The sequence below is a fragment of the Doryrhamphus excisus genome, chromosome 21 (assembly GCF_030265055.1).
Source record: "Doryrhamphus excisus isolate RoL2022-K1 chromosome 21, RoL_Dexc_1.0, whole genome shotgun sequence".
In the NCBI taxonomy this organism is placed as follows: Eukaryota; Metazoa; Chordata; class Actinopteri; order Syngnathiformes; family Syngnathidae; genus Doryrhamphus; species Doryrhamphus excisus.
The window spans coordinates 5,648,254-5,669,415 of NC_080486.1; the positions used below are offsets into that span (position 1 = coordinate 5,648,254).

The window sequence follows — 21,162 nt, forward strand, 5'->3', positions numbered from 1 at the left end:
ATTTTTGCTAATTCTTGCTACTTGGAAATTTTCTGCTTGTAATTATGACTTTATTGCCATAATATTTTGACTTTTTATATATATATGTTACGTTTAATATAATATTTAAAGTCAATGCTACTAAAATGTTTTACCTCATAATATTACAAAATTTCTTCTACATTTATTCAACTTTTTCCTCACTTTTTGCATTTTTGCTAATTCTTGCTTCTTGGAATTTTTTTGCTTGTAATTGTGACTTTATTGCCATAATATTTTGACTTTTTTTATATGTTACGTTTAATATAATATTTAAAGTCAATGCTACTAAAATGTTTTACCTCATAATGTTACAAATTTCTTCTACATTTATTCAACCTTTTCCTCACTTTTTGCATTTTTGCTAATTCTTGCTTTTTGGAAATGTGACTTTATTGCCATAATATTTTGACTTTTTTTTTCTTCCATATTTTGTATTTTTTTTTTTGTCATTTTTTTTGGTTTGTTTTTGTTTTCTTGTAAAATGATATTTTTTAAATATGCCACATACCGCATATGGGTTTCAGGCCACACTTTGAACACCCTTGGCTTAGCATTTATTAGCCTACATTGGATTGGTTAGCATCTTTTTGAGAATTGTATTCATATTCATATAATCGTACCCAAAATGAATCAAACTATTATTCTTAAACCGAGTTTTCTCACCCAGCCGTACTGTTACCGGCAACGTACCGTTACACCTCTCGTTGTGCGTCCGGGATTTGAGTCCTGCATGTATTTGTGCATGGGTGTATATTCTGCACATGACTGCTGCATGAGACGGTAGAACGGAGAAAATATTTGACCAACCACGGTAGAAAAACCCACAAATAATCCTCTATATGTTTGTCAAATATTTCATCTGTTAAATGAATCAATGGAATTTGTTCAACATGACTAATTGCTTTCTTTCCTTTTCCCTCTTTAACCCCCCCTCACCCCCCTTCAACCTGATTTTACATTTTTATATTCATCATACTTTAATTACTTTAATATTCATTTTCAACACCCACCACTACCATTTATTTTTTTTTACTTTGCTTCCCAAATCCTTTCTCTCCAATTTCCTCAATCCCTAATGCTTCAGAGGACTAGACCCCGCCTCCATCGCCACACTGACTGTCCATCAGCTGCGTTTCTGCTTCGATGCACCTCTTTCCCTCTGCAACACGCTCAGACACACTGACTGACTGTGCTGTCCATGTCTTCCTTTATTCCTTCAGTAAAAAAGGAGAAAACGTGACGTTCGTAACGTTGCACACAAATATTGTTTTGTTCTTTGTCAATGTGTTTCTTCTCCCTCGGGTAAAATGGCCATAGCACGCCGATCACATGGTACGTTGTCGCAAACGCACACACGGCAACGGTGACCCACTAATCAACTCTTCCCCCCGTTTGAACAAGCTTGTCCACAATCAACGTGTGTAAAATGTCCCCAAAAGTGGACAAAGTCGTGGCCACACACACACACACATATACACACACAAAAGCATGCTCAAAGGCGTGTCTGAAACCTTTCAAACTGAATTGCCAGTGCTGCAAGACTCATCTGTCAACACCCAGCAGTCTGGTTGTTTTGGGCACACACCCACCCACTCACCCACCCACCCACAACCACCCACACACATTTACAATATCAGCAGCATACTGTATATGAGCATATATATGGGTTATATATAAGGAAGGTCCTTGTGAAATCAGAAATCAGCATAGGATGCATGCTTGGTCCCAGGCGCTCAAACCATCATGAAGGATAAAGATGGTATCCTTGAACATGTTAAAAGATCTGCTCTGATGAAAAGGACAGCAATAACTAAGAAGCATAGTGGTTTCCTGTCTCTCCCTTTTTTGCAACGTCCCTTCCGGATTGCAAGACTATGTAGACCGAGGACCTCCTGTATGGTTTTTTGTTGCTGTTTTATTAAAACACTTCCTGCAAGTAGCACAACAAAAATTTTAAACATTTTGAAATTTTCTTGCCACCAAAAATCAATTTTTGCAGTTGTTACGAGCCACCATGAGCCAGTTGGGTGGCAGTTTGAGCCACTACATGCCACTAGGCACCTTATTGGTGAAAAAAATCGGCGCCACAGAAAATTGCATTGGAGCAAACTGGCACCAACTGGCTCCAGTTTGTGGACTCCTAGCATCATTGGCGCAACTTGGCTCGTGCCATTACATTCCAATTGATTCCAATAGGCGGATTGTTTGCGACATTTGGTTCCACTTGGTGGACACTTCACACTGATTGTTTGATTCAAGTGGCGCGACAAAAATTTTAAACATTTTGAAATTTTCTTGCCGCCAAACTCAATTTTTGCAGCTGTTACGGGCCACCACGAGCCAGTTGGGAGGCAGTTTGAGCCACGGCATGCCACTAGGCACCTTATTGGTGACTCTAGGTGCCACAGCAAATTGCATTGGAGCAAACTGGCACCAAATGGTGGTATAATCCATTCATTGTCCCCCAAGTGTGAGGCGGTCTCCTCTGAAAAAGAAAGTGAAATCAGAAATTAGCATAGGATGCATGCTTGGTCCCAGGCGCTCAAACCATCATGAAGGATAAAGATGATATCCTTGAACATGTTAAAGGATCTGCTCTGATGAAAAGGACAGCAATAACTAAGAAGCATAGTGGTTTCCTGTCTCTCCCTCCTTTGCAACGTCCCTTTCAGTGTGCAAGACTAGGTAGACCATTGACCTCCTGTTTTATTAAAACACTTCCTATTTCTTGTAAGTGTTCACATTCTGTGGACTCCTTCTCTGCTTTGCACTAGATACGCTGTTGACCCAAATAAATACATTGTACGTAGTATACTTTAATTCGAGCTGACAATCGTTCATGTGACGAATGTACAAGAGAGGTTTTGTTTGGTTTTAGCATATTTTGTCTGTTTTCATAGGCTGGGTTTACATTGGGGGTCAATTCCAATATCAGCGTTCTACAATCTTGCAGAGCATGTATTAAATTGACACACAATTGTAACTGCCAACATTATTGTGTCAGAAGATGAATAATTTAATCGACATACTGTAATATTGGTCGCTTGAAACAATGTCATGATAATTATCAAGCAAATATGAGGATGTCATACCGATAACATAATGCTAGGAGTCCACTGGGCCGGCGCGTAGTGGCTCGCTGTGGGACTGAATTAATGTTGCCATGTTGCTGTTAATTCGGCACCACAGCAAGCCACTATGCGCCTATCACATAATCTATGGCGCAAACTGGCACAAACTGGCTCCAACTGGCGCGAACTGACACCAACTGGCGCGGTTCCAGTGGACTCCTAGCATCATTGGCGCAACTTGGCTCATGCTATTACATTCACAAGCCAGTTGGGAGGCACTTTGAGCCACAGTGCGCCACGAGGCACCTTATTGCCGACACTAGGCGCCACAGCAAATTGCATTGGAGCAAACTGGCACCAACTGGCTCCAGTTTGTGGACTCCTAGCACCATTGGCGCAACTTGGCTCGTGCCATTACATTCCAGTGGATTCCAATAGGCGGATTGTTTGCGACATTTGGTTCCACTTGGTGGACAAACTGATTGCTTGATGCAAGTAGCACGACAAAAATTTTAAACATTTTGAAATTTTCTTGCCGCCAAACTATTTTTGCAGTTTTTACGGGCCACCACAAGCCAGTTGGGAGGCAGTTTGAGCCACTACATGCCACTAGGCACCTTATTGGCGACACTAGGCGCCACAGCATATTGCATTGGAGCAAACTGGCACCAACTGGCTCCAGTTTGTGGACTCCTTGCAAAAGAAAATAGCTAAGATAACCGATTCTGTCACGTGCTACTAGCTGCCTTTCGTAACTTCCCCTGAACGTCAATCGTGTTGGACTTCTTACTGTTTCGCCAAATACTCAATGCAAACATTCCACGAAGGGGAAAGGGAAAACATCAAGCTTTGACACATCAGCCACCTAAAATGCCAGCATTGCGATGAAGTCCAGGGCTTGTTCCTATTGCCGCAACATATGACAAGTGCACAGTTTGTCAGACAGGGATAAAGCGATCTGGGATTTTGTGATGGAAATGACGATGCTGGACGACCAGATACTAAACCCCTTGGAGGTACAGTTTGTACTTCTGAGCCTCCGCGATATTTTAAATATTTTGTTAATATTAGTGGACAAATCTACAGGTTCAGTTGTCAAATCCAACTCTGAGTCGTTCTTACCTCCAGATAAGCACAAATCTAAGTCAGTATCGGTATGGGCTTGAAAAACTAATGAAGTGGTAGTTTTAGATACACTGTCTTAGTTTTTGCTAGTGACTCATATCCAATGTCATTGTGTATACAATAAGACAAGACAGTAATGTCAAACAAAAATATGATCTGGATCTGAATTATCTCATTTAAACCAAGTAGAGTATCTCCTAGCCCGTGATTTTTCTTCCAACTAATCTGAATATTTCCTGAAATACCAATCAAAATGTTTGGAACGTCTACAAAGTAATGGCTTTTGTTGCTTCAATCAATATCCTGGTACCCAACTGAACCAAACGGTACCGCTTGGTGGATGACTGTTTTACTGATGTCTGCAAACACAGCATCCCTCACATTGGTCACCTTGTGATACTCATTAAAGTAAATGTATTACGTATGTCGGTATTGCTTCCCCACAATGTCATATGCTTACCATCCTCTTTTATGTGGTTTTGTTTTTTTATTTGGTTTCAATTTGGTTCCTTTAATAGACTGACCTCTCTGCCTGCACCTTGTGCTAATAAACAGAAAAAACACACACTTACCAGGTTTTTGGCTTCTCTTTCTTCTTTAACTCAACCTGCACTCCATCATCCTTTCATCTAATGTCTTAACCCCTGATTGGCCCAATTCTATTCCAATATTTTCCCTTTTGGCTGAGGATAGTAATAATGGATAGTTATCCATGCTGCACAACAACATAAGGCAACAATCACAAGCTAAAACACTCATGTGTGGACACTTTGAGACCAGCATATGTCGTTAATATTTCCACAAAATCACATGAGTTCCACCATAAATGTAACCTGGCTTGCCATTCGTCATTCCTCTACTGCTAAAAGTCACCGGACAAGAAGCAAAAACTGCAAAAATAAAGCACCGCTTTCTATGGTGGTCCATTGTTTGGGGATACACTGATGATTTCCATCAGAAACAATGAGACCTTCATAAAGATAGACCCATAAAGCGAACTGGCAACTTATGGTGATGACATCTCCTTGGTGAATTTCAGATAAACCGATTGGTCGACATGAAAAACATGTTTCCCTTAACCGAAATGCTTCTTCAGTATCAATAAATTAAAGCAACAAACAGGACAAGTTAAAATGAATTTTACCACTTTTCCGAGTTTGGGAATGTGCAGGGAACTTTGACCAGATCGTTCCGACAGATCCCGAGGCGTTTCCAGGCCAGTCGAGAGACATAGTCTCTCCGAGTCTTCCCCGAGGCCTTTTACCGGTTGACCCTGAACACCTCCCCAAGGATGACCGATCCACCTCCTACGCCTCCTCTCAATGCAGAGGAGCAGGAGTTCTACTTCGAGTTTCTTCACCTTATTTCGAGCCAACCTGTGGAGAGAATTTCGACCTCTTGATTCTGCAACTATTTTTGCTATTCAAATTATTATTTAAAAAAAATGTAAACATCCTTTGGGCTTTGGTTTAAGGTTGGAGTTGGAGCTGCAATAATAATTGATTAATCAATTTAATCTGCAACTATTTTGCTATTCAAATAATTATTTTTTAAAAATGTAAACATCCTTTGGGCTTTGGTTTACGGTTGGAGTTGGAGCTGCAATAATAATGTATGAATCAATGATTAATCAGTTTAATCTGCAACTATTTTTGCTATTCAAATAATTATTTTTTTAAAATGTAAACATGCTTTGGGCTTTGGTTTAAGGTTGGAGTTGGAGCTGCAATAATAATTGATTAGTCAATTTAATCTGCAACTATTTTTGCTATTCAAATAAGCAACATTTGACTTAACTCGGAACTTAATGGTATTTTTCTTAATTAGATTATCAAGCCGCCTTGATACTAATTCTTATTCTGGAAAATGGTGAAAAAACAAGACGTAGTCCCATGATGTCAAGCATGCAAGTTTTTCAGGCATATTTCCCTCCCTAAATATTTGTCCAATTCTCATTCCTACAACTTTGTCTCCGTCGTCTAAAGTCTTTGTATATTTCTCATGGCCTGTATGTTTAACTTGAAGTTAAAGTTCAGGAGAAATCTACCACAGACATTCACAAAGAAGGTTTAATCCTCCAGATAGGGCAGGAGGGAACGACTTTTCAACTGACTGACTTTGTCTCCAGTGGAGTTGTGGGTTTTACTTGAGTGAGTCAATGTGTGCCTATGTAAGGTTTTGAACTTGGGGAAAAATTTACCATTTGAAACAGAAAAGTATCTTTAAAGATTCCCATGCAACCCATTAAGACACCACAAAAGATACTGATGCGGAAAATAAGTTAACCTCCACTTTGTTTTACACTAATTCATGTCTGTACTCAACACACCATGCACACTCATGTTTGGAACTCACGGCATGTAGTTTACAATGAGTGTTGAGTTGAAGTGTTTTAATTCTTGCATCCCTGAAGGCAACGGAGAGAAGAGAAGGTCCACAACCTTTTTGTCTGTCATGATTCCAAGCCCACCTCAATTAATGACACACACCACCAATCAGAAAATAAAAAAAGATGGTGGTATAATTCATAATAAGTGTTTAGTTGTATTTTGTGTGCACTTGTTTGCTTCATCTGTTGCATTGATTGACAGGTACAGACTGTACAGTACCAACCGGGGAAAGTTAAATCAGCTTAAAAGGAGGACAAAAAAAAAAAAAGATCCATGACAGAAGAATTCTGAAACCCACGGCAGCTTAAAATGCAAATTTGAGAGAACCAAATGACTTCCATTGGAAATCCTTTTGCTGCTGCTCAGCTTCTTAATCCTGAGAAGAAAATCTTAACAAAAATCGAGGTGGAGACGACGGTCAAGAGTAGTGTCAAAGCTGGTTTTCTGTTTAGCATCTTTTCATGCATTTGCAGGCATGGGAGATGTGGAAGTTAAGATGCGACCATGATTGTCTACCAGAAAGGCACACACACAATAACACACACTGTTGGGATGCTGTCAATGCACCTCGCTGAGGTGAGGTGAATAAAGCGTGATGTAATTCAAAACAGTGGATTGTGATGTTGTGGGGCTTAAGGCACCCTCACTTTTCTCTGCTTTTTAGGAAAACACATTAGATATGACAAGATTTAATCCCAGCAGGCATGGCGCTTGAGACAGCTTCCATGCAGGTTGCCAGTGTTTTTCCAGGTTAGGAAGCATCCCCCATCTTACAGGTAGCTTTAGCACAACAGTATCCGCACATAAAGACAAAGAATAACTCAGACAACCCATTTATGTCTTTCTTTTTTTAGTGCATTATAAAGATATAAAAACAGCTAAAAAACAAAAAAAAGAGGCAGCTCATTAACCTGTTCAATACCAATTCTAGAGGTGTAAGAAAATATCGATACTTCATTCCACGATACTGTATCGATATTAAAAAGTATGGTTATGGTAATGGTTTTATTTCAGTTGAACATGCATCAGATTACAATTGAATGCAACACATAATCAGTTCACAGTTCCACATGTCCAAAAGGAGTAGGAAGAAGCAAAGCTTATTAAATCCTACCCGTCCATCTGGTACTTTTACAATCATTAACTGTTACATTTGTTCACTTCCTGCTTTCCATAATATAGTTTAGGGTTTTTTTTGTGTTTTTTTTTTTATTTATTTCGAGCCCCGTTCCGAAGTACGAGGTGATATGACCATACAATGACATAATGGGTACCATAGTAACTGTCAATATAGTGATATATATATAGCACTTCATGATTGGTTGAAGACTCTTCATCCTTGTATTTAGCAAACATCAACTGCTTCTATTGTTTCTTGAATTGTCTCATCGTTGTGCATTGTTTGAGTTCCTTACTCAATCCATTCCATAGATTGATTCCACATACTGAAATGCTATGGCTTTTTAACGTAGTCCTAGCATATAAGTGTTTCAAATGTACTTCTTCCCTGAGATCATATTTCTCCTCTCTTGTAGAGAAGTATTGGATGACATTTTTAGGGAATTGGTTATTTTTAGCCTTATGCATTATTTTAGCTGTTTGAAGATGAACTATATCAGCAAGTTGAAGTATTTGTGATTTTAGAAATAAGGAGTTAGTATGTTCTCTGTAGGCGGCATTATGAATTATCCTTACTGACCTTTTTTGCAGGATATTTAATGAGTGAAGATTGTTTTATAGTTATTAGCCCATATTTCCACACAGTAAGTAAGATATGGTAGAACCAGAGAGCAATAAAGAGTGTGGAGTGATTTCTGATTGAGAACGTAGTTATACGATTTAAAAAAAAAAATGCTTTCCCACGGTATTGTATCGATCACGTCTGGACCGTTCCATTATCGATTTAACGACCTGTAATATTGAGAGTATTCACAGACACATAAATAGATCCTATCCTGGATTGCTTGGGTATTTCTTGTGGTATTTCATTGTGTGATTAAACCCAGATGTGCCTTAACAGGATCAGCTCCAAAAGGGTTGAGCTAAATTTGGCCGGATTAAACGCAATTAGGCCAAGCTTTGACTTCCCAACCAAGCAGGTCAGTGCTTTACTGAGGGATGTGTTCCTTCTTGACATTGGGTTCAGCTAAAACTAGGAATGTAAAGGCACTCGTGATAATTGTTCGGTACTTAACTCGGTTTTAAGGTCTCGGTCGGGTACGGTAAGAGAACACAACAATTGACTGTTTTCTATATGTATGTACTATGTGGCATGGATGACTTCATACAACGGCCAGTAATGATGGACACAGTAAGCGTAAAAAGCTGCTGATTCAACGTGATTCTGACGAGGGGATCAACAGTAGAGCGCACGATTGTCCTTTGGAATTGCAATCTGTCCCTTTAGTGAAGCATCATAGCGTGCCCGTGGCAGCCCCGTGACACAAGGTGCGCAGTGTCTGTCGCAGCGGTAAGACCGAGGCAGAAGAGCAGTGTGAGGCTGAGGTCAACTGGAGGACATTCAACTCTCCTGCTGGCTCATCCCAGATTAGACTGTTTTGGCAAAGCTAACCAAAGGGCATCCGCAGGACTGCGGTCTATTTGTGGTGGGGATGGGTTGCCGGTTGGATGACATAATGGCGAATAGTCAAATTTGCATAATTGGACGTGATGGTTCCAGGTGCATTATAATGTATTTATGAGCAAGAGCAAAAAGGCATTGCCAAATCAATTTGTAGTCGTGTGGTAATGATATGGCATGCTTAGGTTATGGAAATACATTCAATGGTAGTTATGTGGGGCTTGGCTTCAAATAGCAGAGCAGGAAGAGGATCGGTTTATGATCCAAAAAACAGGGGTGAAAATGTTTGAAAATGCTTGTTTTTATTCTGTATATATTTTGAGTGTTAAGTTGTTGTGTGATGACTTTAGCATTCTTTGTAAGACTGTTATATTGAATTGAATGACCTCCTGTGATTTCCAATGGGTTGACAAGCTTGTGTGTGCTTGTGATTGGCTCCTTCCAAAGAAGGCGTTATCTTTTCCTCACTGACTCGCAAGCGGCACCGTATTTAAATGATTAATCATAGTTCTGAAGTAAAGGAGATGTCACAAGATTAGCACTTAGCCATGAAACAGCAACACGGTTCCAGGTGTATTATAATGTATTTATTTATTAAGAGCAAATGGGCATTGCCAAATCAAAGATGCCCTATAATAACTTTACTCCACAAGAACAGTCACTGAGAAGCGACCGACAATTTGTAGTCATTGTTTGGTTATGATATGGCATGCTTATGTTATGGAAATACATTCAATTGTAGCTATGTGGGGCTTGGTTTCAAATAGCGGAGCAGGAAGAGGGTGGGTTTATGATCCAAAAAGCAGGGGTGAAAACGTTAATATCTTTTTTTTAAATTCTAAACTCATATAGGTACTTGTTTGTATATTTCTTCTGTATACATTTTGAGTGTTAAGTTGTTGTGCGATGAGTTTAGCATTATTTGTTGCCCTATAATAACTTTACTACACATGAACAGTCCCTGAGAAGCAACCGACAATTTGTAGTCATTGTTTGGTTATGATATGGCATACTTATGTTATGGAAATACATTCAATAGTAGCTATGTGGGTCTTGGTTTCAAATAGCGGAGCAGGATTGGTTTATGATCCAAAAAGCAGGGGTGAAAATGTTAATATCTTTTTTTTTAATTCTAAACTCATATAGGTACTTGTTTGTATATTTTTCTGTATATATTTTGAGTGTTAAGTTGTTGTGTGATGAGTTTAGCATTCTTTGTAAGACTGTTATATTGAATTCAATGACCTCCTGTGATTTCCAATGGGTTGGAAGCTGCTTGTGATTGGCTCCTTCCAAAGAAGGAAGTATCGTTTCCTCTACCCGGTACCGTATTTTAATGATTAATCATAGTTCTGAAGTAAAGGAGATGTCACAAGATTAGCACTTGAAACATGAAACAGCAACACCACCGTACAAGCTACAGGGTTCAAAGTAGCTTTTGAAATTAGGGTACGCATTTTCTAGCATAAAACTGCTCTAAATGAACTAAAATAAAAATACAGTTTAGCAGGCTTGATCGCCAATTACAGGATTTTATTACTTCATAATTATTTATCTCACAATGGGCACAATAATTACATAACAATACCAATAACAGTCATCATTATTATCCTCATGATGACATGGGCTACTGTTGTGGCCATTTGTTTATTGTAACAAACTAGTCTCGTTTTTTGATTGTAAATGTGAATATAGGGGTCTAGAGGTCTAGATGTCTAGAGGTCTCTAATAATGTTAAAACATATTTTTAAGGTCAGGTTTTCTATGCTCAACTATGTATATATTTCATGTATATCTAAAGAATCATTATTCATGGAAATTCAGTTATTACGGTCAGTTATTCATTCATTCATTTTCTACCGCGTATCCTCACGAGGGCCGCGGGGGTGCTGGAGCCTATCCCAGCTGTCTTCGGGCGAGAGGCAGGGTACACCCTGGACTGGTCGCCAGCCAATCACAGGGCACATATAGACAAACAACCATTCACACTCACATTCATACATTTCTCCAAACAGATAGCCGGGGGTGGAATTGAACTCGGGTCTCCTAGCTGTGAGGCCTTTGCGCTCACCACTCATCCACCATGCAACCACGTTCGGTTATTACGTTCGGTTATTATGTTAGGTTATTACGTTCTGTTATTACGTTGAGTTATTACGCCGTTATTCCCAATGCTGATCATCTGTGAAGGCACTTTGTGAGACATTTTGTACCACGAATGTCCTTAAATTTTGGCTTTAGCGTGATCTCAGCACGTCAGACAGCTCAGCATCCGTCTGCCTCCTGCTTTAATTCCGCTTCAACAATTCCAAAAATATGTTTCTCCAAAGGCCCATACATACAGTTGATGTAAAACTATAGGATCACATGCACCATCTATCAATCACTGACCGTGTCCAATGTGGGCTTTTACGTCTTTTGTGTTGAGACGGACAATAAGATGCTTTTCATGGCTACTTTGCATGTGTGGTTTAATGGAAGTGTTTGTGACTTTGGTTGGCATCCTGTCTGTTCGCCTCACTGTCATCCTGCGGATGCTGCTGGGAGAGGGTTGCCGTCGGCGCCTCCCTCCTTCTCTATTCTGTCCTCCTCCCTCATCTATTGCTTTCTGCAGATTGTCATTCTTAAAATCCTCGCCATGTAGAATTGTCTGCCCCCGTCTAAGCATCATCCTCCCCTGACATTTTTAAACCCGAAATAACCTCATGGACTCGACCAGTCTGGGGTCTGAGCCCTGCGTCTGGATTGAGACTGGGTACGGTTGAATTGAAGGGCATGTACTGGAGGGGGGAGGTACTAGCGGCCACGACCCGGGACGTCACACCCAGCCCAGACTCCCTGGCCGCAATCACTCTCTTGTTTATGTGTGTGAGTGCAACTGGGGGGTTCAAAGAGTTAGTAGCTCGGACAGCTGAGCGCTGGAGACTCAGACACAGGCACTGACCCGCTCGTAGGGAATATCAGTTCAATAGAACGGGGACATCCTCTGGGAGATCCTTATACAGGTGAGAGTGTGCATTGCTGGGGGGAAGGGGGGGTCCATGTGTTCATGTATTGGGATAAATGGTCAACTGAACCTGATTGTATATTTAGAAATGTTTTAAGTGTTGTCCGTTCTGTCGTTACTGCAGCTTGTAAGCCAACCACAGGGGGGCAGACATCAATGTTGCAACCGGTCGAGGGAGACAGGAATTCTCACAAACTCAACCAGCAGCAGGTCTTAGCGGCGGACTTCTTATCCGGTATGAAAGAAAAGTTTCTTTTCATTTAAAAAAAAGACAAATTCACACATTTTGTTTACATTTTCCATACGTTTTGGTTTAAATCTGACCGAGCCGTGACCGCTGGTCCTTGGGGCTGAGCTACTGTGGAAGCCGACAGGCTCTCTGCTATCAAAACAATTTCCTCGAATGCATGCATGCATGCACACACACAATGAACAGCATGTCTCCAAGGATAAACTACATGTAGAAAAGAAGAACCCTATTTATTTTGAAATATCTATGGCGCAAAAGATGTAAAGATGCTGAACTCAAATACTCCTCATTTAAACGTGGCTATTGTGAATTCACTGCCCCGTCACAATAATTCAACTCACACCTATTAAAGGGGACCTATTATGCTTTTCCACTTTTCTGACCTATAAATGTAGTTAGAATGTTAGAATTCTCGTGTTAAATGAAAGAAAGAAGTTTGGGATGGCTCAAAAGGCTCGGTTTTAGAAGGCGTGGTAAAACTGTTCCTTTGTGATGTCACAGAAGAGCGGACTTCCTTATATGGGTGTGGCTGTAAGTCAGATAAACTGTCTGCTCTCCCCCAAGCTCTGCTTCTGTGTTTATGTTGCTAGCCATGACTCGTAATGGAAAAACACATTTGTTCAGTTCCTTCATTGTCCCGTGACAATATAATAAAATATTTGCAAAAACATGATGGGTGTACTCACATCAAACATAAGACAGTATATCAAGTAAAGACTGTAGACAGTTTTAGTGTGTACTCACACTAGACCAGTCATTCTGTGCCCACTTCACACCCACATGACGGGGCTTTTGGTTCCCTGAATTGGACAATTGAAAGTGGCAAATAACAAGAATGAATGGTTGTTTTCTGTCATGTCCCACTTAGGGGGACAACATTTTTTTTCACTGACCTTCCGATTAGAAATTCGATCGAGAACCTGTAATATATATCTGTACAAACCACTGTGTGAGTTGCTGACACCTGCATCATTTATACAACAATAAAAACATTAATTCCCTGGTTGTCTCCAATTTAGTCGGGAGCTGATATTTTCCTGAAACGTACCTATGTTATTTTGCTGATAACTCAAGAAGTTAATTATTTTTTCCCTTATGAAAAACGGAGTCTAAGCCCTAGAACACAATATTCTGTGTGCCGTGAAAAATCAGTCAATATCAGTTAAGTACTGAAGGGGGTGTTTTTGGAAAAATGGCTGGGATTGAAGGATTTACCACACCTGCCAACTTTGAAATTTAAGTACTATATAGTGTATATAGTATATCATACACCCCCACAACCTTACCATATTTGGGAAGTACTACTTGAGAAGCACTGATCTAGTGTGAGTATCCCATCATTAGCCATGTTTACATGGACCCAAATATTCTAATTCCATTCGGTTTATTTGCTGAAACGGAAAGAATGTAACCTTTGTATACACCTCATTCCGAAAGAAAAGTGCCAATCCGAATGAATATATAATCGGATTCACAGGGGTGGAATATTCCTTTCCCCAATCCGATTGAGGTATCTTGTACCCGCTCAAACGGAAAGTTGTCTTCGTGGTGTTTTTCTTCTTCTGTTGTTTATTGACATGCGATTGGAACATTCTTTTCCATGTATACCATTGCTTTCGGAAAGGTCATTAGGAAAGATTCCATTGTTACGTTCCCTTTTTTGTTTTCTATTATTCATGTCAAGTCCTTTCCTTTTGTTCCTTTGACTTGTCCTATGTCTTCCATCTTCTTTCTTCCCTTCTTCCTTCCTCCTCTTTTTTTCTATGACTGCGTCCTGATGTTCCCCCATTTCCTGTCAGCCTCCATGGCAGGTTATTCTGACCCTCTGACCTCCCTTTCCGACCCACTCCAAATGATGCATTCAGGCCTGGCGTTGGGAATATTCTCAGGTATCTTATAAGTGTGTATCAGAAGCAAATGAAGGTGTAGGATTAAATAAGCTCTGCTTCTTCCTGTAAGTGTGAACATATTGCTGTTTGATTTTTTTGACTCATGTTGAAAATATAGTCGATTCCGAATTCACAGTCCCTTCGCTAGATTTGTCGTTTATTTGGTCCGCTTGTCGACATCATCAATGTCTTCCTTCTCAGGTTTCTCCCAGCCTGCAGGCCCAGGGGTGAATATGGAGGTTGGGTCGACACCCCTCCAGGCAGCGAAGCCTCCAGGTATCGCCGACCCTCTGCAACCCTCACCGGGGTCAGACGCCCCTAAGATGCCCCACAGCCCCATGCTGCCTGAACCACAAGCTCCTCGCAGCTCCCTGGACCTATCAGCAGGTAACCCATGCGGATTGACACACATTGCTGGTGCTTGATTGGCTAGAAATATGTTTTATTTCGCTATTTTATTAAGAGCTGTAACCAATAGGACTATTTCTGCAATGCGATGCGTCATAAACAAATGTGCGATTTACTCCACTGGAGGCATTACGCAGATCAGCTGTCTGTCTTCTTTTGGAGAGCGTCTTCCTCCCGCACGCACACCAGCTCAGATCAGATTTAATCATGCAGCTTGAGGTCCATTCTGATTTGATGCTGTCATGTATAGGGTGTCCAACTTTGCAATGGCCGCCGGTGCTGCCTCCATGTGTTTGCGTGCCGGATTATGTATTTGTGTTTATTCTACACTGGAGAGCTTTCTGTGCTTGTCGCTGTCTCACTGCACCGTTGCACGCTTGTTATCCTCAAACTTGATTTGAAGGTCACCTTGCAGGAATGACTCGACACTTGCTGGATTCTTATCTCGTACCCGACTTACAGGGGTGGCCCAAATGCAGGTCCGGGGCCACTTTCACTCATTTGTTTTGTCATCTATAACAGCTATTTTTTTTTACAATAGATTAGCATATAGTGACCTACATTGGATTGGTTTAGTGTATTTCATTTACATAATGCACCCTAGCACATACATTTACATTTTTTTTATTTTTTACATCATTAGAAGAGAATGCTTCATGCTGTCAATTAAAGTTTGGTCACAAATTCTTGGGAAAGCCAGAAGAATTAACTGATAGCAACAATGTTTATATTTAGAATTTTAGCATTAGCATAGCATTGCATGTCTTATTACCTGTTGTACAATTGAAAACACATTCATCAAGTCCTGATCCGCCGTGTTTATTTTTTTAGTACTAAAATGTGACTAGCTTGAGTTGTCAAACCGGTCCGTTTATGTTGACATATGGTGTCATATTGTTAACTTCATTAAACAAAAAAAAACAGTAAAAATGGGAACCAAGAGCAATAAAAATAAGAATAAAGACAAACATTGGGAGAATAAAGTCATAACATGAAGAGAAACAGTAGTTTAAAGCTGTGCTATTTTGAGAAACTAAGTTGCAGTTTTAGAAAAAATTGGGTAAATGTTCGACCATTATGATAATCAAGTCAGAATATGAGAATGACATATTCATACCATAAAAAATAACAAAAAGATAGAATAAAAAAAACAATATTTGCTAATACAAGCGTAAAGGTGACTATAGGGGTGTTATTTCATGTCTAGAGGACTCTAATACTGTTAAAATATATATATAAAAGGTTATAAAGAGGTTGATGCTCTGTGAAAATATTTGATTTACAAATAAGGAATTCTACTTCACGAACAGGTCCGGAATCTCTTAACCACGATAAACAAGGGATTACTAGTTTTACTAGTACTTTACTAGTAATTACAAGGGATTATTAGTAATAGCTTTCCTCATCGTGTTCATTTAAAGTCAGCCCAATGTCACAATCGGGTCTAATATTATTTCTCAATTTCTTGCCTCTCGCCCCAAGTCAGCTGGGATAGGCTCCAGCATAGCTCCGCTGCATAGAAAATGATGGATTGGTGGGAATATTCTACTGAAATTTAAAAATATTTTTTTTACTTATAATAAATTTACTGGCTTGCACGGTGATCGAGTGGTTAGCGCAGAGACTTCACAGCTAGGAAACCCACGTTTAATTCCACCCTCGACCATCTCTGTGTGGAGTTTGCATGTTTTCCCTGTGCATGCGTGGGTTTTCTCCGGGTACTCCAGTTAATTTTTAATAATAATTATTAATTTTTAGTTACAATAATCCCTTGTTAATCATGATTAATTGGTTCCAGCCCCAATCGTGATGAGGGAATTTCCGTGAATAGGATAGGATAAATGGAATGTTTTCTAATAAGACCATCATATTTTTTTTTACATTAGAGCCCTCTAGACATGAAATAACACCCCTATAGTCACCTTTTCATTCATTCATTCATTCATTCATTTTCTACCGCTTTTTCCTCACGAGGGTCGCGGGGGGTGCTGGAGCCTATCCCAGCTGTCTTCGGGCGAGAGGCGGGGTACACCCTGGACTGGTCGCCAGCCAATCACAGGGCACATATAGACAAACAACCATTCACACTCGCACTATGGACAATTTGGAGTGGCCAATTAACCTAGCATGTTTTTGGAATGTGGGAGGAAACCGGAGTACCCGGAGAAAACCCACGCATGCACGGGGAGAACATGCAAACTCCACACAGAGATGGCCGAGGGCGGGGACCGAACCCTGGTCTCCTAGCTGTGAGGTCTGCGCACTAACCACCAGACCGCCGTGCCGCCTCTTTTCATTCATATTACCCAATATAGTTAACATAATAACAGAAAGTAAAGCTTGTGTGTGTTGCTGTAAATGTGTTCCATCACATAAGGAGCTGAGTTGGAGGAGGACAGGAAATGACATTGAGGGACCCGAGTTCGATTCCACTCTCGGCCATCTCGGTGTGGAGTTTGCATGTTCTCCCCGTGCATGCGTGGGTTTTTTTCCGGGTACTCCGGTTTCCTCCCACATTCCAAAAACATGCTAGGTTAATTGGCGACTCCAAATTGTCCATAGGTATGAATGTGAGTGTGAATGGTTGTTTGTCTATATGTGCCCTGTGATTGGCTGGCGACCAGTCCAGGGTGTACTGAAGACAGCTGGGATAGGCTCCAGCACCCCCGCGACCGTTGTGAGGATAAGCGGTAGAAAATGAATGAATGAATAAATTTATAAGAAAAACTAAAATGGTTCTTAAGTCTTAAGTGAGTGACGAACGCGCGTTGAGGATGTAAGCGATTCCTCGAAGCAGAAAAAAAAAATTGAACATTTTTTGTAATGGAGGTACTGGAATTATTGGAATAATCTCCCTACAATGTACTTAGTCTGTTTTTAATTGACAGTTGTATGACCAAAACTGTAACATCTAACATTATTCCTCCATTTCTGAGCTCGTCCTAATTATCGTGCAAAGGCAGCAGAATTCTGTAGGCTTTTTCTTAGGTCTTCCAGACCCCCAGAGAGCTTCTGTCAAGTGCAGGTTCTTACCGATGCCCCACTTACTTGTGGAAAATGAATGTGTGTGAACTAAAACTAGAACAAAGTGGGCCAAAGTGAGACCTACATTGTTTATTTGACACTTTATCCTTTCACTCTTGGTTTTTATGGTCGTATCCTGATACTGCCTTTCTGCATACATGGAAAATCAACACAGCACTGTATGTCTTTATAGTGTATGAAATAATGTGCAGTGTAATACTATTTGGAATCAGTCATTTTTTTGTGCTCATAATTAGGGATCGACCGATATTGGTTTTTTTGGGCCGATACCGATTTTTTTCCCATCACCCTTAGCCGATGGCCGATTTTGCTTAGGCTGATATTTGTGGCTGATACTCAATTTACATGAAAAAATGACAATGATAACACATATTACAGGTCTCAAGTTTAAACAAATATTTATTGAAATGTAAACACTGAACATTCCTGGGGTGGCACGGTGGTCGAGTGGTTAGTGTGCAGACCTCACAGCTAGGAGACCAGGGTTCAATTCCACCCTCGGCAATCTCTGTGTGGAGTTAGCATGTTCTCCCCGTGCATGCGTGGGTTTTCTCCGGGTACTCCGGTTTCCTCCCACATTCCAAAAACATTCATTCATTCATTCATTCATTTTCTACCGCTTTTTCCTCACGAGGGTCGCAGGGGGTGCTGGAGCCTATCCCAGCTGTCTTCAGGCGAGAGGCGGGGTACACCCTGGACTGGTCGCCAGCCAATCACAGGGCACATATAGACAAACAACCATTCACACTCACATTCATACCTATGGACAATTTGGAGTCGCTAATTAACCTAGCATGTTTTTGGAATGTGGGAGGAAACCGGAGTACCCGGAGAAAACCCACACATGCACGGGGAGAACATGCAAACTCCACACAGAGATGGCTGAGGGTGGAATTGAACTCTAGTCTCCTAGCTGTGAGGTACGCGCGCTAACCACTCGACCGCCGTGCCGCCCATTCCAAAAACATGCTAGGTTAATTAGCGACTCCAAAAAGGTATGAATGTGAGTGTGAATGGTTGTTTGTCTATATGTGCCCTGTGATTGGCTGGCCACCAGTCCAGGGTGTACCCCGCCTCTCGCCCGATGACAGCTGGGATAGGCTCCAGCACCCCCGCGACCCTCGTGAGGAAAAGCGATAGAAAATGAATGAATGAATGAATGAACATTCCTGGTTTTCAGAGGGGGAGGGGTACCACGACTGCGTGCGTTGCAGGGTCTTCCGGCAACACAAAGCTGCCCGGCGGATGCCTGTCTATAAATCATGCGGTGGAAAAATACATCGGCGAACCCACGCACGTATCGGCCAATACCGATTCAAGTAAAGAACGCAAATATCGGCCTGATATATCGGTCGGCCAATGTATCGGTCGATCCTTACTCACAATTCTAGCCTCAAGCTAACAATCCCTACCTTTTAAACTCTTCCCTCTTCACCCATAACAAGGTGCTTTAGGTGACTGCTGGCCGGACCCGAGCGGATGCCTTTCGGCAGACCTCCCTTTCACCCCCAGTGTCACCTCTGTGATCAGTCGCCACGCTAACAGTCTCGCAATGACCCGTGACGACGCAACAGATACCTGGCCCAGCAGAGAAAGCCCCGCCTACGCCGGAGGTGACGAACGGGACAGAGAGGAATCGGACAGAAAACAGAAGAAGAAGAAGAAAAGGAGACAGAAAGAAGAAAGTTATGAACACTTTGAAAGTGGCGTTCACCTTGATGTTCAACCGCAGGGAGACAACATCGCCTCGGCGGAGATACCCTACCAGAGGACTGACCCAAAAAGTGGAGAAGGTGGCTGGGAGGAACAAATTTGGAAAAGTGGAGGGCGAAGTAAGAAGGGGAAAAGCAGAAAGAAGATTCCGGAAGAGTGGGAGGTGTCTCCTGAGCAATTTACTTCGAAAATAACACAAGATGTGATGAATGATCTTGGAAGTCCAGCTCCGATGAGCATGGACATGTCATTCCCAGACACAGAACCCAACCAGACTTCCTGGAAAAAGGAGATATTCACAGAGGAAGACCAGATCCCTGCTCCACTATCCCATGATCTGTTATCTCCGGAGACCGTTTCCATTAGTCCACTCGTTCTGAACAGCGAGCTGAAGGCCACAGCAGCTCCGTTCACCATGCCCTCGTCCACCTGCTCTGGACCTGAAGGATCTTTGGGCATCTCTCAGAGTCCCGATGAATCATTCGAACTGCTGATCGATACCAGAAATGCTGACGTGGTTGACAGCGGGATTCAAGCAGCTCCCGACTTGGATACATCGGCTTTTAGCCTTTCTCCGCAACCCAACTCCAGCCTTTCCCAAGACGGTGCGGTGTTAGCATCCGCCCCGCCGCTATCACCTTCAGATGCATCATGGCTCCTCAACAACTCGAACATGAGCAGCAGTAACGAGCTGTTCGACTTCAGCGACATGAGCGCTCCAAGTCAAGGCCTAGCGTTCGACACCCCGAGCCCGGCCCCGTTGCGATCCCCGAAAACCACAGCCCAGCAATTCCAAACCAAAGACAACAAAAATGACCTGAAAGAATCCAAGTCACCCGTTAAGAGTCCCACATCCGTGTCACAAGAATTCCCAAGTATCAGCCCATCTTCCTCCCCGTCGGTCAACTCTCCTGGAATTCCAGGATCTGGTCTTAATCCTGCAGCAAAGCCCTTCTTTCCCAGTTTTGCCGATTCCATGGAACAACCAACTGCGGTTTCCCCCATCATGGAAGGTTGGTTGTGGATGAGATATAAGTTGATAGTGTTAAACTGACATAGTTTAGCGTTATGTCATATTTCTAAGCATCATATCATTAGATACCATTCATACATGCTGATGTTTTTATGAACTAAAATCATGGTAGAGGATTTTTGGCTGTTTGTGTGTGACTAATTAACTCAAGGCTGCGGAATGCATTGGAATTCTTCTAATTAACCGTGTTTCTGATGCCAGGTATGATGCTACTAACCAGTGAAACATACTTTTTCCCCCCTCTCTCAGTGTCACTACTTAGCTGTCATTTCCACAACCAAAGCAACCTTTGGGTGTCCCGTGGATGTGGATACCATTAATACATTGCAGTGTTGTTGTTATTGTGGGCTTGGATGTCATTGTTTCTTCTCTCCTGTGTCTATTAACTCTCTTTGTCTTCTCTCACAGCCTGATTCTTTGCAACTGATAAAAAAAAAAAATAGTCTTTTCCGGTGTGATATTATACACTTAAATACATAATTTTAGATTAACTGAATTTTTTTATGTCAAATTTTCATGTACTTTTGTGTCTCTTTTACTTTGCATGTCCTGTAACTGCTGCCATGGACTCGTCTGCCTTGTAGGTGAGTCTCCCTTTATTTTGTTATATCTGGTTATCGATTATTCCA

The 21,162-nt window shown here is 41.4% G+C and overlaps 1 protein-coding gene across 14 annotated transcripts in view; it reads left to right on the forward strand.

The window, feature by feature from the left end:
• LOC131109179 (microtubule-associated protein 4) overlaps positions 1-21,162 on the forward strand; it is a 95,037-nt gene that overhangs the window by 37,095 nt on the left and 36,780 nt on the right. For 7 of the 14 annotated variants that reach the window (XM_058060870.1, XM_058060872.1, XM_058060876.1 and 4 more), the window contains 4 exons: positions 12,320-12,430; positions 14,245-14,334; positions 14,536-14,721; positions 19,233-20,513. In XM_058060870.1, the coding sequence (XP_057916853.1) occupies positions 12,320-12,430; positions 14,245-14,334; positions 14,536-14,721; positions 19,233-20,513 (1,668 nt within the window). Of the gene's footprint in view, positions 1-11,599; positions 12,194-12,319; positions 12,431-14,244; positions 14,335-14,535; positions 14,722-19,232; positions 20,514-21,162 lie in introns of those variants that run through there. The other 7 variants (XM_058060875.1, XM_058060878.1, XM_058060880.1 and 4 more) reach the window with 5 other exon arrangements.